At 35.2% G+C, this 20,316-nt stretch overlaps 1 protein-coding gene across 1 annotated transcript in view; it reads left to right on the top strand.

Annotated features, from left to right (window-relative positions):
* Positions 1-20,037, top strand: part of AGBL1 (ATP/GTP binding protein like 1) — an 864,618-nt gene extending 844,581 nt beyond the window's left edge. Inside the window, exon 23 of the mRNA XM_036736570.1 lies at positions 17,019-20,037. Within this exon, the coding sequence (XP_036592465.1) occupies positions 17,019-17,325 (307 nt within the window). The 3' untranslated portion in view covers positions 17,326-20,037. The remainder of the gene's footprint in view (positions 1-17,018) is intronic.
* The last annotated feature ends 279 nt before the right edge of the window (positions 20,038-20,316 follow it).

Raw genomic sequence — 20,316 nt, 5'->3', positions numbered from 1 at the left:
ACATCAAAATAAAACATCAGTTAAAACAACAAATAAAGTGACAACATGTGATAATGTATACTGTCTGTCCTTCCCCATTCTTCCTTAATTTTAGCATTTTCCCTTTCAGATTTAGTTTACCCTATACATATCTTGTTTTACATATTTATTTGCATATTAACTTACCCATTAGACTCAGAGCTCCTAGAGATCAGGGATTATTTTCTGTATTTCTTTGTATTTCAAGTGTTTAGCACAGTGCTGCACATACAGTTCATATAGTTGGTGCTTAATAAATATTTGTTGACTGTCAGTAGCCCTGATTCTCTGCCCTAGAAACATATTTTAATATTTGTTCTCTGGAACCCAGACTGACTATTGTAGGTATTCAGAGTTCAGCTTTCTTTTGGTTCTGTGTATTTAATGCATCAGTTTGTTCAAATGTTTCTCTAAATTTTAATATCTGTCCTATCTTATTTACACAATAATATTCTATTGGCTTGATATATCACAGTTTGTTCAGCCATTCCCAATTCAAAAAATACCTACTTTGTTTGTAATTTGTTGCTACCACTACTTTTGGATTTTTCTTTATGTTTTTTAGCTCATTAGTAGAATGTGCCCATTTTTAAGCATTATTAAGGTTAATGGGTATGAAGAATTTAATCAATTATGTTACATAATCCTCAACTATTTTCTAGAATAGTTGGACCAATTTATAGCTCTCCCAGTAGATTTAATATATCTCAGTTCCTTCAGGGTTGATAATTTCCACCTTTTATCTCTTTACCAATTTACTAGGTGTGAGGTGAAGCCTTAGAAGTTTTCCTTTGTTTTTTTTAAAAAAAAATTCACTCTCATTTTCAGCAATATGTCAAGTATTTTTACATATTTGCTTTTTATTAGTGTTTTTGGTGCAAATATAACTTTTTGCTTATTTCCTAAATTAAAAAAAATGTGAAATTATCTATTTTGTCTTTCTATTATTTGATTAAGAATTTCCCACCTAGAGTTAGCTAGGTGGTACAGTGGATAGAGCACCAGCCCTGGAGTTAAGAGGACCTGAGTTCAAATCAGACCTCACATATATACTAGCTGTGTGACCCTGGGCAAGCCACTTAACCCTGATTGCTTCCAAAAAAACAAAAAGAATTTCCCTCCTGACATTCTTTTTGTAAGTACCTCCTTTAATGACTTTTAAAAGGATGTGACCCTACATACCTGGTTAAACATCCATTTGGAACTTAATGTAATTTATGTTGTAAATTACAAATCTACACCTGATTTCTACCAAACTTCTTTCCAATATACCTAGCAGTTTTTATCAAGTTGCTTCCCCTCCCCAACTAATTTGTATTCTTGGGCTTATCTAAAAGTATTCAATTGTTTCTCATTTTTGCTTCTGTATTAAATTAGTTCCACTGATTTAACTATAAATATTTTAAAAACTACTATGGAATAATTTTAATTATTGCTCTTTTATCAGCTTGAGATCTGATAAGGTTGTATGTCCTTTATTCCTACTGTTTCTCTCACTATTTCCTTGTGCCAGTTAATTTCTCCAATTGAATTTTATTATAATTTCCCATTAGTTATATAAAGTATTGCCCTGGCAGTTTGATTGGCAGAGTACCAAGTCTGTAAATTAATTTAGGCAGTATCATTATTTTTCACTATATTGGCATGTCTAAACCATGAACACTAAACATCTCACTAATTAGTTGCCTTCCTTAATTTCTATAACATGTTTTAGTTGTATTTATGTATAAATTTGGCATATGTTTTGGTAGATTAATTTCAAAGTATTATATATACTTTGCAATTACTTTAATGAACTTTATCTTACTATAATTTCTTGTGATTTTTGTCAGTGCTATAAAAGAAATACTGCTGATTTTTGCTTCGTAGTTTTTCCCCTTTTTCATCCACTTCTTTCTGTTCTTACTTCTACTACCCTAATAGGAATTCTCACCTCATTTTCCTTGGATTATTTTAGCCACTTATTCACTCTTGATTATTCCCTTTATTCAAACCACTTAACAGAAGGAATAGGTTAATCTTCCCAAAATATCTGTTACCCTATCACCGCAAATATTTTAAATGCATCTCTCTTTGTTATGGCAAAGAACTAGAAATTTCAGGGCTGCCCTGCAAACGAGTCAACTGGGGAATGGCCAAACAAATTGTGGTATATGATTGTGATAGAATACTACTCTGCTATAAGAAATGATGATCTTAGTCATCTTAGAAAAACATGGCTAGGCTTGTACAAAATAATGAAGAGTGAAAAGAACAGAACCAAGAAAACATTGTATACAGTAACAGCAATATTGTTTTAAAAATAAGATCATACAAGTGGGAAAGGAACCCGAATGTACAAAAATATTTATAGCAGCAATTTTTGTGGTGACAAAGAATTGGACATCAAGGGGATGCCCATCAATTGGGGAATAGCTAAACAAATTGTGGTACATGAATGTAATGGAATATTATTGTGCCATAAGAAATGAGGAACAGATGGACTTCATTATAACCTGGAATGATCAGTTCATATAAACTGACACTGAGTGAGGGGAGCAGAACCAGGAGAACATTATACATACTTACAGACACACAGTATCTGTAAGGACTAAGTTTGACAGACTTGACTCCTCTCATCAGTGCAAGGTTCAAAGACAGCTCCAAAAAATTCATGATGGAAAAAAGCTATGCATATCCAGAGAAAGAATTGTGGAGTCTGAATGCAGATTCAGGCAAACTTTTTGCTCTTTTTTTTTTCCTTTTTTGGTTTTGTTTCTTCTTTCATGATTCATTCCATTGGTTATAATTCTTCTTTACAACAGAACTACTATGTAAATAAGCTCAAGGTGAAGGTTTACGTAGAACCCACATTGGATTACATGCCATCTTGGAGGGTAGGGGGGAAGAGAAGGAGGGAGAGAAAATTTTGAAACCCAAAACTTGTAGAACTGAGTGATTTAAACTAAAAATAAAAAAATAAATTTATATAAAAAAAGAATAACTTTGAGTGACTATAGCAGGGGTGGGGAACCTGTGGCCTCAGGGTCTCTTTAGGTCTTCAAGTGCAGTCCTTTGACTGAATCCAAACTTCACAGAACAAATCCCCTTAATAAAGGAATTTGTTCTGTAGAATTTGGACTCAGTCAAAAGACTGCACCCAAGGACCAAGAAGGCCACATATGGCTAGCAGGTTCACCACTCTTGGACTAGAGGGAGAAAAAAGGAAAATAAAATTACTTTATAACTTTATTATAAATTTAAAAGGAACAGCAAGAAGTACATAAAAATTTTCAGTTTCATGTACAATCATCTTTTTTTTCCTATTCTATTATGTTATGGAAATGCTTGTTTTATTTCTTAAGTTCAGAATAAAATAAATATTTTTAAAAAAAAATACATAGCCTAGAGCAGTATTCCCTGGAAGGCTACATGTTGACTTAGAAAACTACAAATTCACATTATGTATGTTGTATTGCTTTTGTATTTATTTTGTTAGGCATTTCCTTTTTTGTTGTTGTTGTTGGCTTCAGGTTATGAATTGGATACCTCTGACATAGAGGATAAAGTCCAAATTTCTTAGCCTAGGATTCAAGTCACTCCATGATATATCTAGACCCAACCTACCTATAGAACTCTCCAGTGTTAGTACTAGTATTTTGTTTTATTATGTCCTAGGAATTGTTTTTCATTGTTTGGACTTCAAGAAGCCATCATGATGTTAAGTACATAATAGTCACTCAAATAGTCACTGACTTTACTTAACTATAAAATAGCATATTGGCTTTACTTGGTATTATAGGTTTATTAATGGGTACCTGGGACTTACCCTTATGATTTTATACTCAAGACCTTTATTTAAAAAAAATGCAGTAAGCCAATCTGAAAGATAGAGATCATCTAATTCTTTGGGACCAGAAAACAGAATTTATGCATCCCCTTTTACAACTTGGTTGAGACTATGCCTTATTAGGCCTTCAACAGAAGACCTATTAGTTGTGACTCTGGAAACCTGGGTGCCCCAGAAGGCAAGAAAGGACATCATTTCAGCAAGAGGAAAATTGAATAAGTGATCTTTTGATTTATTTCCAATACTGACATGTAACCATACTGCTGATTACCCGTTTTCAGTGTTTAGGAAGAAGCAGGTGGATAAAGAGCACTGCCTGATTTATGAAGTGCTTGCATTCTATAAATCATGGGGAAAACCCCTAACACACCACTGATCTTAATTGGTAACAGCCTAAGTAGATAGTGATTAGTAAGTCTTTAGGAAAGAAGGTGCTTCATTAGAATGAGAGAGATATAGAACAACTTGATTTTAAAAGTCTCCAGCTGTGAACTTTCATCTTTAAAAACATTCCCCCAAACCTCACCTGCTAGTCCTGTGATAGCCCCAAAAATCATTGAGTCATAGTAATGGAAAGGACCTCTGAAGCCATTCAGGCTAACCTCCTGCTTACCTGAACAAGAAATACCAAATACATGGTGGTTATCCAATTTTTGCTTGAGGACTTCCATTCTCTCCTCCCTAAGGTAAATTTTGCTAGGAAGGTTTTCCCAGTTATCAAGGTTACTTTGCTTCAATGTAGCTCCCTCCCCTAGCTCTTAGTTTTGCCCTGGGGCCTAAGTAAAGTAAGCCCCATTCACTTCCAAAGTGAAAACTCTTCATGCACTTGAATAATAATAACAGCTAGTACTTGAAGATAGAAATCATGCCGAGCCTGATTGATAAAAATGTTAAATACCATGAAGTCAAGTAGAGATTCCTGGGGATTTCCATTAGAGACCTCCCTCTAAACTGACATTGAACCATTAATGAATACTTTCATATTCTAGACAGTCAATAATTTCTGAATCTACAGAATTGTACAAATGTCTTGCCCACAAGAGAGGCAGTCTTGTGTAGTGGATAGAAAGCCCACCAGGAAGACCCAGGTTCAAGTCTGGTCTCTGGCACATACTGGCCTTGTAACCCTAGACAAATCATTTAGCCTCCCATGTGAGTGCCCTAGGCAACTAAGACTGCTGCAGAGAATTCTCTGAACCTTCGTTTCCTCATCAGAGAGTTGCCTATTCCAGTGAAATTAAAGACATAGTCTCTGTTCCCATGTAGTTAATATTGTTCTAGAATGTTGCTTGTAATATAAGGCATGTTCACTGGCCTATAATTTACATTGTACATTCTCTTGCCACTTTTTGAAAAAATAGGAAAAAAGAAACGAACTTTGCACAATGTTTTCCCATTAGCCATAGTCTTTCAAAGTTCACTGATGATGAAACGATCACATAGAATCATTTGACCATACATTTTTCTGGACTCTAGGTTGAAGTACATTTGGACTTGACATCTTGAATTTATCATGGTCAAGTAAGTTTGCTCTTACTATATCATTCCTTATCTTAGGTATCAGCTCTTTACAAGTCATCTTTTTTTCCCCTTTCTAATTCATGTACGTTCCCTTTTGCAGAAAAAAAAAAAAACAACAGAAAGAAAATGAATTGAACAGCTCTATCTTCTCTTGGTTATCTGTTATCATTATGTCATCTCTCCCATGCAATCATCCTATCCTTTCTTTGCTTCCCCCCCCCCACCCATCCCTCAATATAGCTAACAACAAAAACAAAACCTTTTTCTGCCTTTAGTCTTTCTCTTCAGTATCTGCTTATTCTGAATTTTAGAACTCCTGACACTCTTCTGAGAGAACCATGCCATACTCAGATCAGTTTTCTACTATCTTCTCTTGCTTCCATATTCTATAGATACTTTTTTAAAAAATGTTTGATTAATTCCCCTCTATCTGCATTGGTTTCTTTAAACAATTCACCTTTTTTTTCTCTTTGTTGTTCAATTGTTTCAGTCATGTTCGGTTCTTCATGACCTCATTGAGATTTTCTTGGCAAAGATACTGAAGTGACTTGTCATTTCCTCCTCCAGTTCATTTTATAGAGAAGGAAACTGAGGCAAGAAGCATTAAATGACTTCCCAGGGTCACACAGCTAACAATAAGTGTCTGAGGCCAGATATGACTCAGAAAGATGCATCTTCCTGAGTCCAAGCCAGGTACTCTAAATACCACACCACCAATCTGTCCCTTTTCTCTTTATGGAAATTGTTTACTTATTTTGTTTTTCAAATTTCATTTCTAGTATTCGGAGGTGTACCCTAACTAATAAAATTAATTTCCCAGACAAGACTATCTCAAGTTTAAGGCATTCTCTTAGTCCACTTCCATTAAAACCATGACTTGCAAGAATACTTCTATTTGTTTACCCTTACTAATCACTTGGAGGACATTATTAACTCATAGCAAAGGCATCTAATTAAATAGGTAAGAAAAAAGATTGCTAAAACATTTCTACCATAAAGTTAGGGCATATCTTTCCACCTAATAAGTATATCTTAATGTATCTTCTCAATATACTACTCAGTGCTACCCCACCCCCCTTTTAAAACAAACAATTCTGTTAATTTCATACAACCATATATGTTGCGGAGGACCAATTTGCCTCTATGAATTAGTATTTCTACCTTAGATGTCTGATTACACATGCTTTGTAGATTTCTATAAGGGCATCTGAGGCCTTGGTTGTTTTGTTTTGTTTTCCCCCCTCCTTTCTTGGATTTTACCTCCTTTTATTTTCTGTGTGTCTCTACTACTCTTTTTCCTACAATAAAGCCAATTTCTACTGTATAGAGATTATATGAAGATATACTGAGGGATTTTTCTCCTACTTTCTTTTCAGTGTAAGGACCTTTTCATTATTTTTGCAACACACTAGAAAAGTACTCCTATTAGTTATTTTTGGGTATACCCCATACCTGGTCTACAACCTTCCATTTCTCTATATTATGTTGTGATAAAGTAATCTAAATCTAATTTCTATCCAACTTATAAAGTTAACAGTAGTTTAGGAAGCTCATCAACTTTGAGTGATCTTCTTTCCCCTCTGTTCTCTTCCAAAATTTTCCTTTTTCTTTGGAGATTGTTTCTTTGTGCTAGCCAAGTCTGTTATTGATAGAAAGGATGAAAGTGCCATCAATTCTCCTAAAATCTTCAGTTTCTTGTACAAGACTTCCAAATCCATAGTAATGATTTCTTGATTCCTGGAAATATCACACGAATCACCAAAAGTGTATAGTAATCCTCCAGCTTGATAGTCTTAAGATGTTTTCTGTCATGTCCTAGAAGTATGCCTTGCAAAGGCAACAGATCTCTCTAAGACAGTTATCACATTGACAAATAGTTGCCTCAGTACCACTTGTTAAGGGTCAGTAACCACCAACCCATCATTTCTCATCTCTTTCTCCCTCATAGAGTACCTAGAGACTATGAAGATGGAGCTAAGTACAGGGAGTTCCTAAAGTCTGGACGCATAGGCAAAAATGCATATTTTTAAGAAATGAATGAAAATTTCAACAACATTTTATTTAGTTGGAACAATAACAAATAACATCTTCGATATGATTTCCATCATTTGTGATGCAAAGATCGATGTACTTTGCAACATTCACATGAACTCGATGCAATAACTCCACATTGCCATCAATTTTAGCACATTCACTCTTCATGCGTTCAATCAAGTGTGTTGCATCTGTGATTTTCATTGAGTACACGTTCTCCTTTACCACACCCCAGAAAAAGATGTCAAGGGCACTAGAGTCTGTTAATATTCCAGATGTTTCAAATATGCATTTTTGCCTATGTGTCCAGACTTCAGGGACACCCTGTAGAAATCAGTCCCTCTCCAATCCAGGAGCATTTAGTAAATGTCTACTTTAAACAGAGTACTGTGCTAATATTTTAGCTATAAAGACAAAATGAAAAATTTCCCTTCCCCCAAGGTGCATATATTCTCTTTCAGGTGTACAGCTTATCCCTAAATCCTTAGTTGTTGGGGATATAACTATGTAAACTTATGCTACTTAAAGATAAGTATACAAATAAATACACACACAAATGTGTGAGGATGGAGAGAGTGCTAACAAGTCCAAAGCAATTCACCCTCTCAGATGAGTCATTCTGGTTTATATAGTGCCTTACAATGCTCTATACATAGGTCAATGGTGTCTAATTAAGTGATTTTCAAAGGAAAATATGTAGAATTTCAATCAATCCCATGGAAGTGGTGTTTTGAATTTTCCATCTAAGTCTTGAAAATATGATCTAGATACAGGGGCTCTTAACTAGAGGGTTTGTAATTTAAATATATAGCTATAGATAGATAACTATTTCATTATATTTATTTTATAACTTTTAATTTGATTTTATTCCTTTAGAAACTTTATTTTGTGAAAGACTCCACAAATTTCACCCAACTGCCAAAAGAATCAAGGTTAAGAACCCATGGTGTAGAGCAGAGGTGTCAAAAACACTCCTACTGGCAGAATGCAGTGCAAGTGCAGAAATTAAAATATAATTGAGAAATAGTTAACAAAATAAATAGAAATACAATAAAATAAATTAAAAGTAATTATGTAGTTTTTAAATTTTAAATTTTAAAATTTGAAAGTTTAAATTTAAGAATTTAAAATTTTTAAAAATTTAAAAACTAAGTATGTACCCTTCATGGACCACTATGTATGATTAGTGTCCACCTTTCTTTTTGAGATTGACACAACTGGTGTAGAAGATCATTACTCAGAGGCCAAAATCAGATGAATCTCTGCTTCGTATTTGTATAAGAGCTGGACTCTATAGGTCCACATGGCCATAGGACAATGAGGATCATTTGGGCTGATCACAGAATTGTAAGAAATAAGAGTTGGAAGGGACTTCAGTCATCAACAACTACTTTCTGTCCTTGATCAAAAATCTTTTCCACCACAAATACAGTAATTCATCATCCACCTTTTGCTTAGAGATCTCCAGTGAGAGGAATCTCACTCCCTTTAGAAGCAGCCCATTCCATTTTGGGATAGATCTAATTGTTAGGGTTTTGTGTGTGTGTGTGTGTGTGTGCGCGCGCGCGCGCATGTGTGCGTGCATACTTGGAATTGTTGATGTTGCTTTCCGTACTAGAAACCTAAATCTGCCCCTATAACTACTGATCATTGCTTCTTGCTCTTCCCTCTGGTACAAAGAAGTGGATTTTCTCCTTTGAGAGCCCTGAAAATACTTAAAAGATAGCTAACGTGTCTCCTTTTCATTTTTCTCTTCCTCAAGCCAAAAATTCTGAGTTCCTTCAACTGACCTTCATAAAACATACTTTTTATTATCTTGGTTGTCTCCTGGACACTCTACAGCCCATCACTATCTTTCCTAAAAGCTGGTTCTCAGAACCAACTACAATGCTTCAGAAGGGGTCTGACCAGGGCAGAGGGCATTGAAGTCATCCTTCCCCTTTTTTAATGTAGTCCAAGACCTCATTATCTGGTTTGGCTGCCATCTCACCCTCTTTACTTATGTTGAGTTTTCAGTAAACCAAACTTCTGGATCTTATTTTCAGGAAAACTGCTATTGAATCTTGTTTTCCCTATATTGAATCTGTGAGATTGATTTCTTTTAGACACAAAATTAAGAACTTACATTTTATACTTATTAAATTTTGTCTTATTAGTTTTTGCCCAATATCAACTTAATTTTGGATTTGGTATCTGTCGTCCAATATGTTTACCATTTCTCTCGGCTTTGTGTTACCTACAAATCTGCTAATTGTGTTATCTATGTGGTTATGTAAGTCATTGATATAAGCAGTTAAAAGTATAGGGTCAACCACAGATCTGAGAGATCCTTCATTGGATACCTTATTCTACTTTGTCATTGAACCAATGACTATTTCTTAATTCTAGTCAGTCAACCAATTCTGAATACATTTAACTTTACCATCATGTGGCCCATACTTATATATTTTGTCCACAAGAATAGTAGAAGAGTCATACTGTATACTGACAACAGTTTTGTTTGTTTGTTTTGTTTTGAGTCAAATCATAATGGGTTTATTTTGTTTAATTATTTTTTGCACTTAATGGTATTTTATTTTTTCCAATTACAGGTAAAGATAGTTTTCAACATTCATTTTTGTAAGATTTTGAGTTCTAAATTTTTCTTCCTCCGTCTTTTCCCTCCCTACTCCCCAAGACAGCAAGCAATCTGATATAGGTTATATATGTACAATCATGTTAAAATAATTTCCACACTAGTGATGTTGTGAAAGAAGAATCAGAACAAAAGAAAAAAAAACACAAGAAAGGAAAAAACATGAAACAAAGTAAAAATAATATACTTTGATCTGCATTCATACTCCATAGTTCTTTCTCTAGATACGGATAGTATTTTCCATCATGAGTCATTGCTAAGGAGAGCTAAGTCTATCAAAGTTGTCTTCACACAATGCTGTTGTTACTGTGTATAATGTTCTCCTAGTTCTGCTCACTTCACTCAGCATCAGTTTATATGAGCCTTTCCAGGTTTTTCTGCAATCTTCCTGCTCATCATTTCTTATAAAACAAAAGTTTTTCACTACATTCATATACTAAACTTGTTCAGCTAATTCCCAATTCCCAACTGAGGGCATCCCCTCAGTTTCCAATTCTTTGGCACCACAAAAAGAGCTGCTAGAAAGATTTTTGTGATCTCTTTGGCATACAGACCTAGTAGTGGTATTGCTGGATCAAACAATATGTACAGTTGATTTATCTTTTGGGCATAGTTCCAAATTGCTCTCCATAATGGTTGGATCAATTCACAACTCCACATTTCAATTTACTCACATTTTTTGACCTTTTGTTCTTCCAGAAGAATTTTGTTATTTTTTTCTACCTCTATAAAATAATTTTTGGTAGTTTGATTGGTATGGCATTGAATAAATTAATTAATTTAGGTAGGATTATCAGTTTGTACTATATTAATTTGGCCCACCCATTAGCAAATTATATTTTCCCAGTTGTTTAGATTTTACTTTATTTGTGTGAAAAGTGTTTTGTAATTGTGTTCATATAGTTCCTGAGTTTCTTTTGGCAGGTAGACTCCCCAATATTTAATACTGTCTACAGTTATTTTAAATGGAATTTCTCTTTCTTTCTGCTAAGCTTTGTTGGTAATATATAGAAATGCTGATGATTCATGTCAGTTTATTTTGTTTCCTGAAAATTTGCTAAAGTTCTTAATTGTTTCAAGTAGTTCTTAGTTGATTTTCTAGGATTCTGAAAAGAGTGATAGTCTTGTTTTCTCATTGCCTATTCTAATTCCTTCGATTTCTTTTTCTTTTCTTCTTGCTAAAGATAACAATATTGAATAGTGGTGATAATGTGCATCCTTTTTTCATCCCTGATTTTATTGGGAATACCTGTAGCTTATTCCTGTTACTTGATGCTTGCTGATGATTTTAGACAAATACTGCTTATTATTTTAAGGAAAACACCATTTATTCCTATTCTCTCTGGTGTTTTTTTTAATAGGAATGGATGCTGTATTTTGTGAAAAGCTTTGTCTGCATCTATTGAGATAATCATGATTTCTGTTGGTTTTGTTAGTGAAATGGTCAATTATGCTGATAGTTTTCCTACTATTGAATGAGGCCTACATTACTGGTATAAATCCCACCTGGTCATACCATAATTTCCTGGTTATAAATTGCTGTAATCTATTTGATAATATTTTATTTAAATTTTTGCATCAGTATCTGTTAGGGAAATTGGTTTATATTTTTCTTTCTGTTTTTGGCTCTTTCTGGTTTAAGTGTCAGCACCATATTTTTGTCATAAAAGGAATTTGGCAAGATTCTTTCTTCACTCATTTATCCAAAGTAGTTTATATGATATTGGAAGTAATTGATCTTTAAATGTCTGGTTGAATTCACTTGTAAATTCATTTGGCCCTGATTAATTTGTTTCCCTTAGGGAATTTATTGATGGCTCATTCAATTTCTTTTTCTAAAATGGAGTTAAGTATTTTATTTCCTGTTCTGTTAATCAGGACAATTAATCTTTTAAAAAAATATTCATCTATTTCACTTAGATTTCCAGATTTATTGGCATACAATTGGGCAAAATAACTACTAATTATTATTTTAATTTCCTCTTCACTGGTGGTTAATTCATCCTTTTCAGTTTTGATATTGGTAATTTGATTTTCTTTTTTTTTAAATCAAGTTAAAAAAAGATTCATCTCTTATTTTTTTCATGAAATGAGTTCTTAGTTTTATTTATTAGTTCAATAATTTTCTTAACTTCAATTTCATTAATCTCTCCTTCGATTTTCATAATTTTTGATTTGGTATTTAATTGATGATTTTTAATTTGTCCTTTTCTTAGCTTTATTAGTTGTATACTCAATTCACTGATCTCCTATTTTTCTATTTTATTCATGTAAACCTTCAGAGATATAAAATTTCCCCTGAGAAATGCTTTGCCTGCACCCCATAAGTTTGAGTACATTGTCTCATTATTATCTTTCTCTTTGATAGAATTATTGATTGTTTCTAGGATATTTTTGTTTGACCCACTCATTCTTTAGGATTAGATCATTTAGTTTCCAATTAATTTTTAGTCCATCTTTCCATGGCCCTTTATTACATGCAATTTTTATGGATCATGATGTAAAAAGAATGCATTTAATATATCTGTCTTTCTGCATTTGATTATGACCTTTTTATACCCTAGTACATAGTCATTTTTTGTGTAGATGCCATATACCACTAAGAAAAAAAGTATATGCCTTTCCATCCCCATTTAATTTCCTCCCAGAGGTATATCATATCTAAATTTTCTAAAATTCTATTCACCTCCTTAACTTCTTTCTTGTTTATTTCATGGTTAGATTTATCTCGTTCTGAGAGGGGGAAGTTGAGGTCCCCCACCAGTATAGTTTTGCTGTCTATTTCTTCCTGTAACTCACTTTGCTTCTCCTCTAAGAAGCTAGATGCTATATCACTTGGTGCAAATTTATTAAGTATTGATATTATTTCATTATTTATGGTACCTTCTAGCAAGATGTAGTTTCCTGCCTTATCTCTTTTACTTTGATATATTTTTGCTTTTGCTTTATCTGAGATCAGGATTGCTAACACTGCTTTTTTTTTTAACTTCAGTTGATGCATGATATATTCTGCTCCAGGCTTTTACTATTATTCTGTATGTATTTTTCTGGTACAAATGTGTTTTTTTTTTTTTGGAAGCAACATATTCTAGGATTCTGGTTTCTAATCTACTCTGCTGTCTCCTTCTATTTATAGGACAATTCATCCCATTCACATTCACAATTATGATTACTCTGTATTCCCCTCCATCCTAGTTTTCCCTGTTTACATTTTTCTCTCTTCTTTCACCCCATCCCTCACCACTGTTTTGCTTCTGACCACTGCCTTCCTCAAACTTCCCTCCCTTCTATCAGCCCTTCCTTCCCTTTTCTTTCCCCTCCTACTTCACTATACAGTAACATACATTTCTATACCCAATTGAGTGTATGCTATTTCCTCTTTGAGCCAAATCCAGTGACAGTAAGGTTCAAACAGTGCTCACCCCATCCCTTCTTTCCTTCAATTGTAATAGGTCTTTTGCACTTCTTGATGTCATGTAATTCATCTTATTCTGCCTCCTCATTTCCGCTTCTCCCAGTACAATGCTTTTTTTCACTCCTTAATTTTTTTTTATATTATCACATCAAAATTGACTTATTCTCACACCTTATGTCTATGTATACTCTTCTAACTGACCTAATAAAGATACAGTTCTCAATAGTTAAAATTACCATCTTCCTGTGTAGGGATGTAAACAGTTTAATTTTATTGATTACTGTGTTTGTTTTTTCCTGTTTACCTTTTTATGCTTCTCTTGAGTCCCGTATTCGGAGATCAAATTTTCTGTTCAGCTCTGGTCTTTTCATCAGGAAAGTTTGAAAGTCCTCTATTTCATTGAATTTACATCTTTTCCTCCTGAAAGATTATGCTCAGTTTTGCAGTGTAGTTGATTCTTGTTTGTAATCCAAACTCCTTTGCCTTTCAGGATATCAAATTCAAAGGCTTCCAATCATTTAAGGTAGAAATTACTAAGTCCTGCATAATCCTGAATGTGACTCCATGATATTTGAATTGTTTCTTTCTAGCTCCTTGCAACATTTTTTTTTCCTTTGGCTATAATATTTCTTGGAGTTTTCACTTTGGGATCTTTTCCAGGAGGTAATCAGTGGATTCTTTGACTGACAATTTTATGCTCTGGTTCTAGGATATCAGGGTAGTTTTCCTTGATAATTTCTTGAAAGTTGCTGTCTAGGTTATTGTTTTGACCATGTTTTTCAGGCAGTCTAATAATTCTTAAATTATCTCTTGTGGATCTATTTTCCAGGTCAGTTGTTTTTCCAATGAGGTATTTTACATTTTCTTCTATTTTTTCCAGTCTTTTGATTTTGTTGGACTGATTCTTGATGTCTCATAGAATCATTAGCTTCCACTTGCCCAATTCTAATTTTTCAGAAATTATTTTCTTCAGTTTGCTATTTTACCTCCTTTTATATTTGGCCAATTCTACAAAGGAGTTGTTTACTTCTTTGAAATGTTTTTTCCAATTTGGCCAATTCTATTTTTTAAAGAGTTGTTTTCTTCAGTCAGTTTTTGTGCTTCCTTTTTCAAGCTGTTGACTCCTTTTTTCCATAATTCTCTTCCATAACTCTCATTTCTTTTCCCATTTTTTATTCTATCTCTCTTATTTGGTTTTTAAAATCCTTTTTGAGCTCTTCCAAGAGGACTTTTTGAGCTTGAGACCAATTCATGTTCCCATTTGAGGCTTCACATGTAGTTATTTTGACATTGTTGTCCTCTTCTGAGTTTTTGTTTTGGTCTTTCCCGTCACCACGCTAGCTTTCTATGGTCAGGTCTCTTTTTTGTTTTTGTTCATTTTTACAAGTTGAGCTCTCCTCCTGGGGCACAGGGGCAGTGTCCCAGGCTTCTTGTGCTGGAGGCCAGGGGCCTGGTCACTGGCTTTCTACACCATGGCCTCTGGTACTGGTGGCTTGCCCACTGTGCTGGAGAGGCCTGGACAAGTCATGCCTGTTGCGCCAGGGTACTGGGGCTGTCAGTTTGACTTCTGCACTTTGCCTGAAAGCCTCACAGCTGGCCTGTTGTGTCAGTAGCCTGCTGAGCCCAGGACTGAGGGGCCTAGGTTGCTGATGTGTGGTGTGCCTAAGAGCCTCCTGCTGGTTTCCCTGGCTACAATCTTTGCTGGGCTCTGCTCCCCTTTACCAAGTGAGACAGACCTTTCCTGAAGTCCTTCTAAGTTATCTTAAGCTGGAAAGTTGTTTTACTCCATCTTTTTGTGGGTTTTGTCACTCCAGAATCTGTTTAGAGGCTTGAATTAATGTTGTTTCCAAGGGAAACTGGGGAGAACTCAAGCAGCTTCCTGGCTTCTCTCTGCTGTCTTCCTGTCTTAGTTTTAAAAATGAAATATTATATATGTTTTATTGTATTTCTATTTATTTTGTTAACTATTTCTCAATTACATTTTAATCTGTGCTAAAATATCAATAAATTGTAACTCTAGTGCTTTTCCTTTTAACTACTTTAACTTGTCAAAAACTTGTCCAAAATAAAGTAAGACTAGTCTGACTTGACTTGCTTTTGATGAAGCCATACTGGATCTTTATAACTTCTACTTCCATTTTGAGAGGTTTACGAATCAAATCTCATAACATATTCTAGAATTTTGATAAGATTTTAGATCATAATCACTGCACCACAGTTTATAGATTGCATTTTTCCTTTTTATGAAGATTAAGATATTTGTCCTCCAATGTTGTAATATGTCTCCCTGTTTCCACAGTTTCTAGTCACTGAAGATAGTAATTAAATATAATCACTCTTTTAGAGTCCACAGATATGATTCTTCCTAACCTGTGACACAAACTTATTAATAAAATTGTTTAGATTTAAAATTGGTTTAATTTTGGCTAAAAATGTATGGTATATCATGTATATGATCTTTGGGCTAGTAAGAAGAGATAAATATAAATTTTATTGACAGTAAAGAACTATACATCACACTTTTGCATAGGCTTTCCCCTTCACCTGGCATTCACTCCTTTACTTCTGCTTCTCAGAATTCCATGTTCTTTCCCCAGTTTTACTGGCCTCTTGTGTTTATAGAACAGTGAAAAAGGCCTTGGATAAGGATTAGGAGGAGCTGAGTCCCAATCACACAACTGATGCTCAGCACTTATCACAGTGCCTGGTACATAGTAGGTGCTTAATAAATGTCAGACAACTAGCACTGGCTATGTGACCTTGGGTAAGTCTCTTAAACTCCCTTGGTCTAAGTGTACTCCTCTAAGAAATGAGGGATTTGGATTGTATAAGCCCTGATGTTCCATCTAGCTCCAGACATATAATCCTAGTATGTGTTTATATTGTTTTTGTGTCCTCAGTGTATAGTATGGGGGTGGAGAACCTGCAGCCCTGAGGCCACATGTGGCCCTCTAGGTCCTCAATTGAGGCCCTTTGACTAAATCCAAACTTCACAGAACCAATCCTTTTAAAAGAATTTGTTCTATAAAACTTGTACTCAATCAAAAGGCTGCACCCAAGGACCTAGAAGGCCACATGTGGCCTCAAGACCTCAGGTTCCCCTCTTCTGGTCTAGTACACAGCCTTAAATGTAGCAGGTTCTTAATAAATGCTTATTGGATTATATTAGATTGACAAGTGGTAAGTTTGTATGCTTTGACAGCTTAATAACAGATAGACCTTGTGAGGACCTAGGAATTTAAAGAGATTGCAATTTAAAGAGGGGCAATGAAGATTATAATCCAGGCTCCTGTTTTAATCACTAGAAAGCATTTTCAGTTAACATTCTCTCTCTCTCTCTCTCTCTCTCTCTCTCTCTCTCTCTCTCTCTCTCTCTCTCTCTCTCTCTCTCTCTCTCCTTCTCTCTCCCTCCCTCTCTTCCCTTCCCCCTCTCTTCCTCTCCTTCTCTCTCTCTCTCTCTCCCTGTTTCTCCCTCTCTCTCTGTTTCTCTTTTTTTTTGTATCTCTGTTGTATTCTTGTCTATTTCTTCACCATCTCCTATTCATTCTTGCTGGAACCTGTGGCAGAAGCAGCAGTGGCAGGAGCAGCAGTGGCAGCAGCACTGATGTGGAACTGGATGATGAGCCTCCTTGTATGGAAGAGATTGATTATAATACAGACTCAGATCAGGAAACAGACATCCATGAACTTGATCGACAGATCCAGGAAATGGCGTTGGCAGAAGCTGTAGGAGATGGGGAAGAGAAAAATGGTATAGATAACAGGTCACTTAGTAGCCCTGAGCTTTATGTCTCCAAACACTGGACAAGGAAAAACAGAGGTTCCCCTCGACCATCAGAGTCAACTGAGGTATTATCAAGAGGAAAACTGTAGGTCAATGGTAGTACTGCATGAGCAGTAATCAAGTACTTTCTAGGCTCCACTTTGATTCTAGATGTACTTCCAGATTTTCCGTGCAAATGGACACACACATGTGTACACATACATATATACACATATATTATCAAATCTACCCATTTTTTTCAGAACCCAAAGATATAATTTTTCTTGACCTATTGACCTTGAACTTATTGAAATTTTGCTTAGATTTAAAATAAGTTTAATTTTAGCAAATACATGTACATGTATGTACATACGTGTGTATACATGTATATGTACATATACAGAAAAACACACACATTAGCAGATGGAAGCAAGAAAACTCTGTGAGACCACAAAATTCCTGAATGGCAAGGTCATACTTCACTAGTTGGTTGACTAGACCATTTCCCTTGTGCTAGACAATTACACACACGCAAATACATACATACATATACATATATACATGTAGTAGCATGTAGTGTTATATAATTTTTAAAGTGACCGTGGGGCCTTGGAGCCCTTTAAAGAATTTGCCATTCTGGCCTTGAAATTCATTTTCCAATGAGCCTGAATCTCTTAAATTTTTCCTAGCCTAGGTACAAAGGAATAGAAGCATGAGAGTATCTAAAAAATCAGCTTTTTTCTGGCATTCTCAGCCATAATTCTAAGGAAGGTCTTGTATTCAGTTACTAAGGATTATATGCATTCTGCAGCCTCCTGTTCCTTTTTCCTTGCCAGCTTCCTTCTGTTGTCCACAGCAAAGATCATAAGCCACTCAAACATTGTAACACATCTACTAAAGTCTTTGGCCAGTGGCTATGAGGATGGCACAACCATGACTGTATTCAATTATTCTTCCCATTTTCCATAGCCCTTCTCAAAAAACAAAAAGATTTAGAAAGTGAGGAATTCCATAGAAAGGCTATAGGTAAGACTATGTCTTCAAACATTGTTCTCTGAAAGGGTCCCAGAAATAGTTATGGGGCACATTAAAAACACGGAAGGAAGAGGTTATCCTTGTTCCATATTTCCATCATTGTTACTGATTGAGTTGTCATATTAATTAATTATTAAGCTATCTGGTCTACTGTTGATTAACTACACAGCCCTATAGTGACATAGCAAAAGAATCCACTCCAATCACCAATTAGGAATCCACAGAGTGAAAGTTGACACATAGTGCCATGGCAGCTGGCTATGTACTGTGATTCAATTGATCAAAAGGACCATTTTGCTGCCAATTATTTCTTTGCTAAACACCATACACAGCTTCCCCAAATTTTCATGTGACCCTTTTATGTTAGGGAGTTGAAAGCTCCAGTAAAGTGAAAAAAAGCTATGAGGTGTAGAACCAAACTACATTTAACACCTGAGCCCAATTAATTTCTCTAATGTATTTCTAGTCACTTTGAGCTCTGAGAGCAAAGTACCGAGGGTAGGTAGGCTTTACTAGGGGAAGGAGGTAATGTGATGTTTGAACTGTTGAGAATTGGCCTAGACATTAAGTTTGTGGAGCACAGTGAAAACAAGGAGCCATCCGATAGCACTAGGCATATGGCAGCAAGAGGACTCTGAGGGAAGAGTTAGAGATCCCTAACTTCCACAATGGCAAGGTCACACTTCACTAGCAAGCTGACTAGACCACTTCCTGTGTGGGAAGACAATTCACAAAGTTCAACAACCTAACACAACCAGGTGAACTCCAGATCCTCAGAAACAGCTGTCTAGTAAACTCAGACAGCTTTTTTCCTAGCCAAACCACTATGGTGAATTGGTCTGGAAGGCATGCTTTGTGGATCTCATAGCCAAATGAAATCACTCAAGAATGCCAGGAAGCCTGAGACAGTAATGAGACACAGATGTGGTTAAAAAAAAATCAAAGAAGATGACTAGCTTTGGACAAATTTCTACCAGTATACGTGCAAGGTTCTTGTTGCAGATGTCTCATTTCTTGATTGTTTTAAATAAGAAGAACCCTTCTCTCATAATTAATTAGCATATTTTATGATGTAGAACCATTGTCCAGAGGGCAGGTTATATCTTGGTCTCAAGATTGGGGGTACTACTCAGTGGTGTGCTGGTAAATGTTTAACAACCAGCTCTCTGGGGAGAAAAACGTGTGCCTGACATAGTTTAAGTTTAATCTGATTTTTTAAAATTGTTCTTCAATACTTTTCAAAGTCAAGACAATCAATAAAACAATAAATCCAGCCATGATTTTTAGTGTTTTCCAATTTCTGAGCTGTAAGTACTCCCTCTGAAATTTCAACAATCAGCTCTCATGAGCCATTAAGAATTCGGTCAAAAATATTCCTGGTTCTACCTTTATATGCTGCTTGCCCTATTCCTCACATTCAGGCCAGCTAGTCCATGTGAAAGTAGAAAACCATGAGCCCTATGAGGTTCTGCTTCTTTCAAAAGCTGGATTGCTGATCTTGACCAGCACTTTTAGGGTCCTGGACCCTAGAATCACATCTTCGTCAGCCTATGGGATCTCAAGACTATGTTCAGCAATCTTCTTGTTTCTAATTCTAGAATTTGTGGTGAAGAAAATTGTGTTGAGTTCACCCAATAGGTAACTGGAACAATTACTGCTGTACTTTCTCGTACTAACCATTAACTCCCAGTGTGTTGTGGGCTTAACAGGCAAATAGGATGGTCTTATATTTTCTGACTTGTGAAAATGGTGAAATAAAATAATACAAATAAAGAAAACAGTCTGTAGACTTTAAAGAAGTGATTGTATCATTTTCCAGTTAAAAGTGGATCCTAGTACATGCTACTTTTGGTATTGTTTTCATATAAAAAAAAGTTTTATTAATACACATTGTTTGATGCCATGATCACTTTCCAAAATTCCTCAAAAGTATCATTATATCTACATCAACGCACCAAGGACAGCATTACCATCACCCAAAAAAGATGTTCACTTTCACAAGGTGTGGCTGAATGTTTTTGAATAATGAGTAACTTTGCTGGTCCCCCTTTTTCTGAAGTCCTAGC

Source organism: Trichosurus vulpecula, chromosome 8, assembly GCF_011100635.1.
Source record: "Trichosurus vulpecula isolate mTriVul1 chromosome 8, mTriVul1.pri, whole genome shotgun sequence".
In the NCBI taxonomy this organism is placed as follows: Eukaryota; Metazoa; Chordata; class Mammalia; order Diprotodontia; family Phalangeridae; genus Trichosurus; species Trichosurus vulpecula.
Note: the sequence above shows the minus strand (reverse complement) of the source record. Positions and strands in the feature narration are given on the sequence as shown.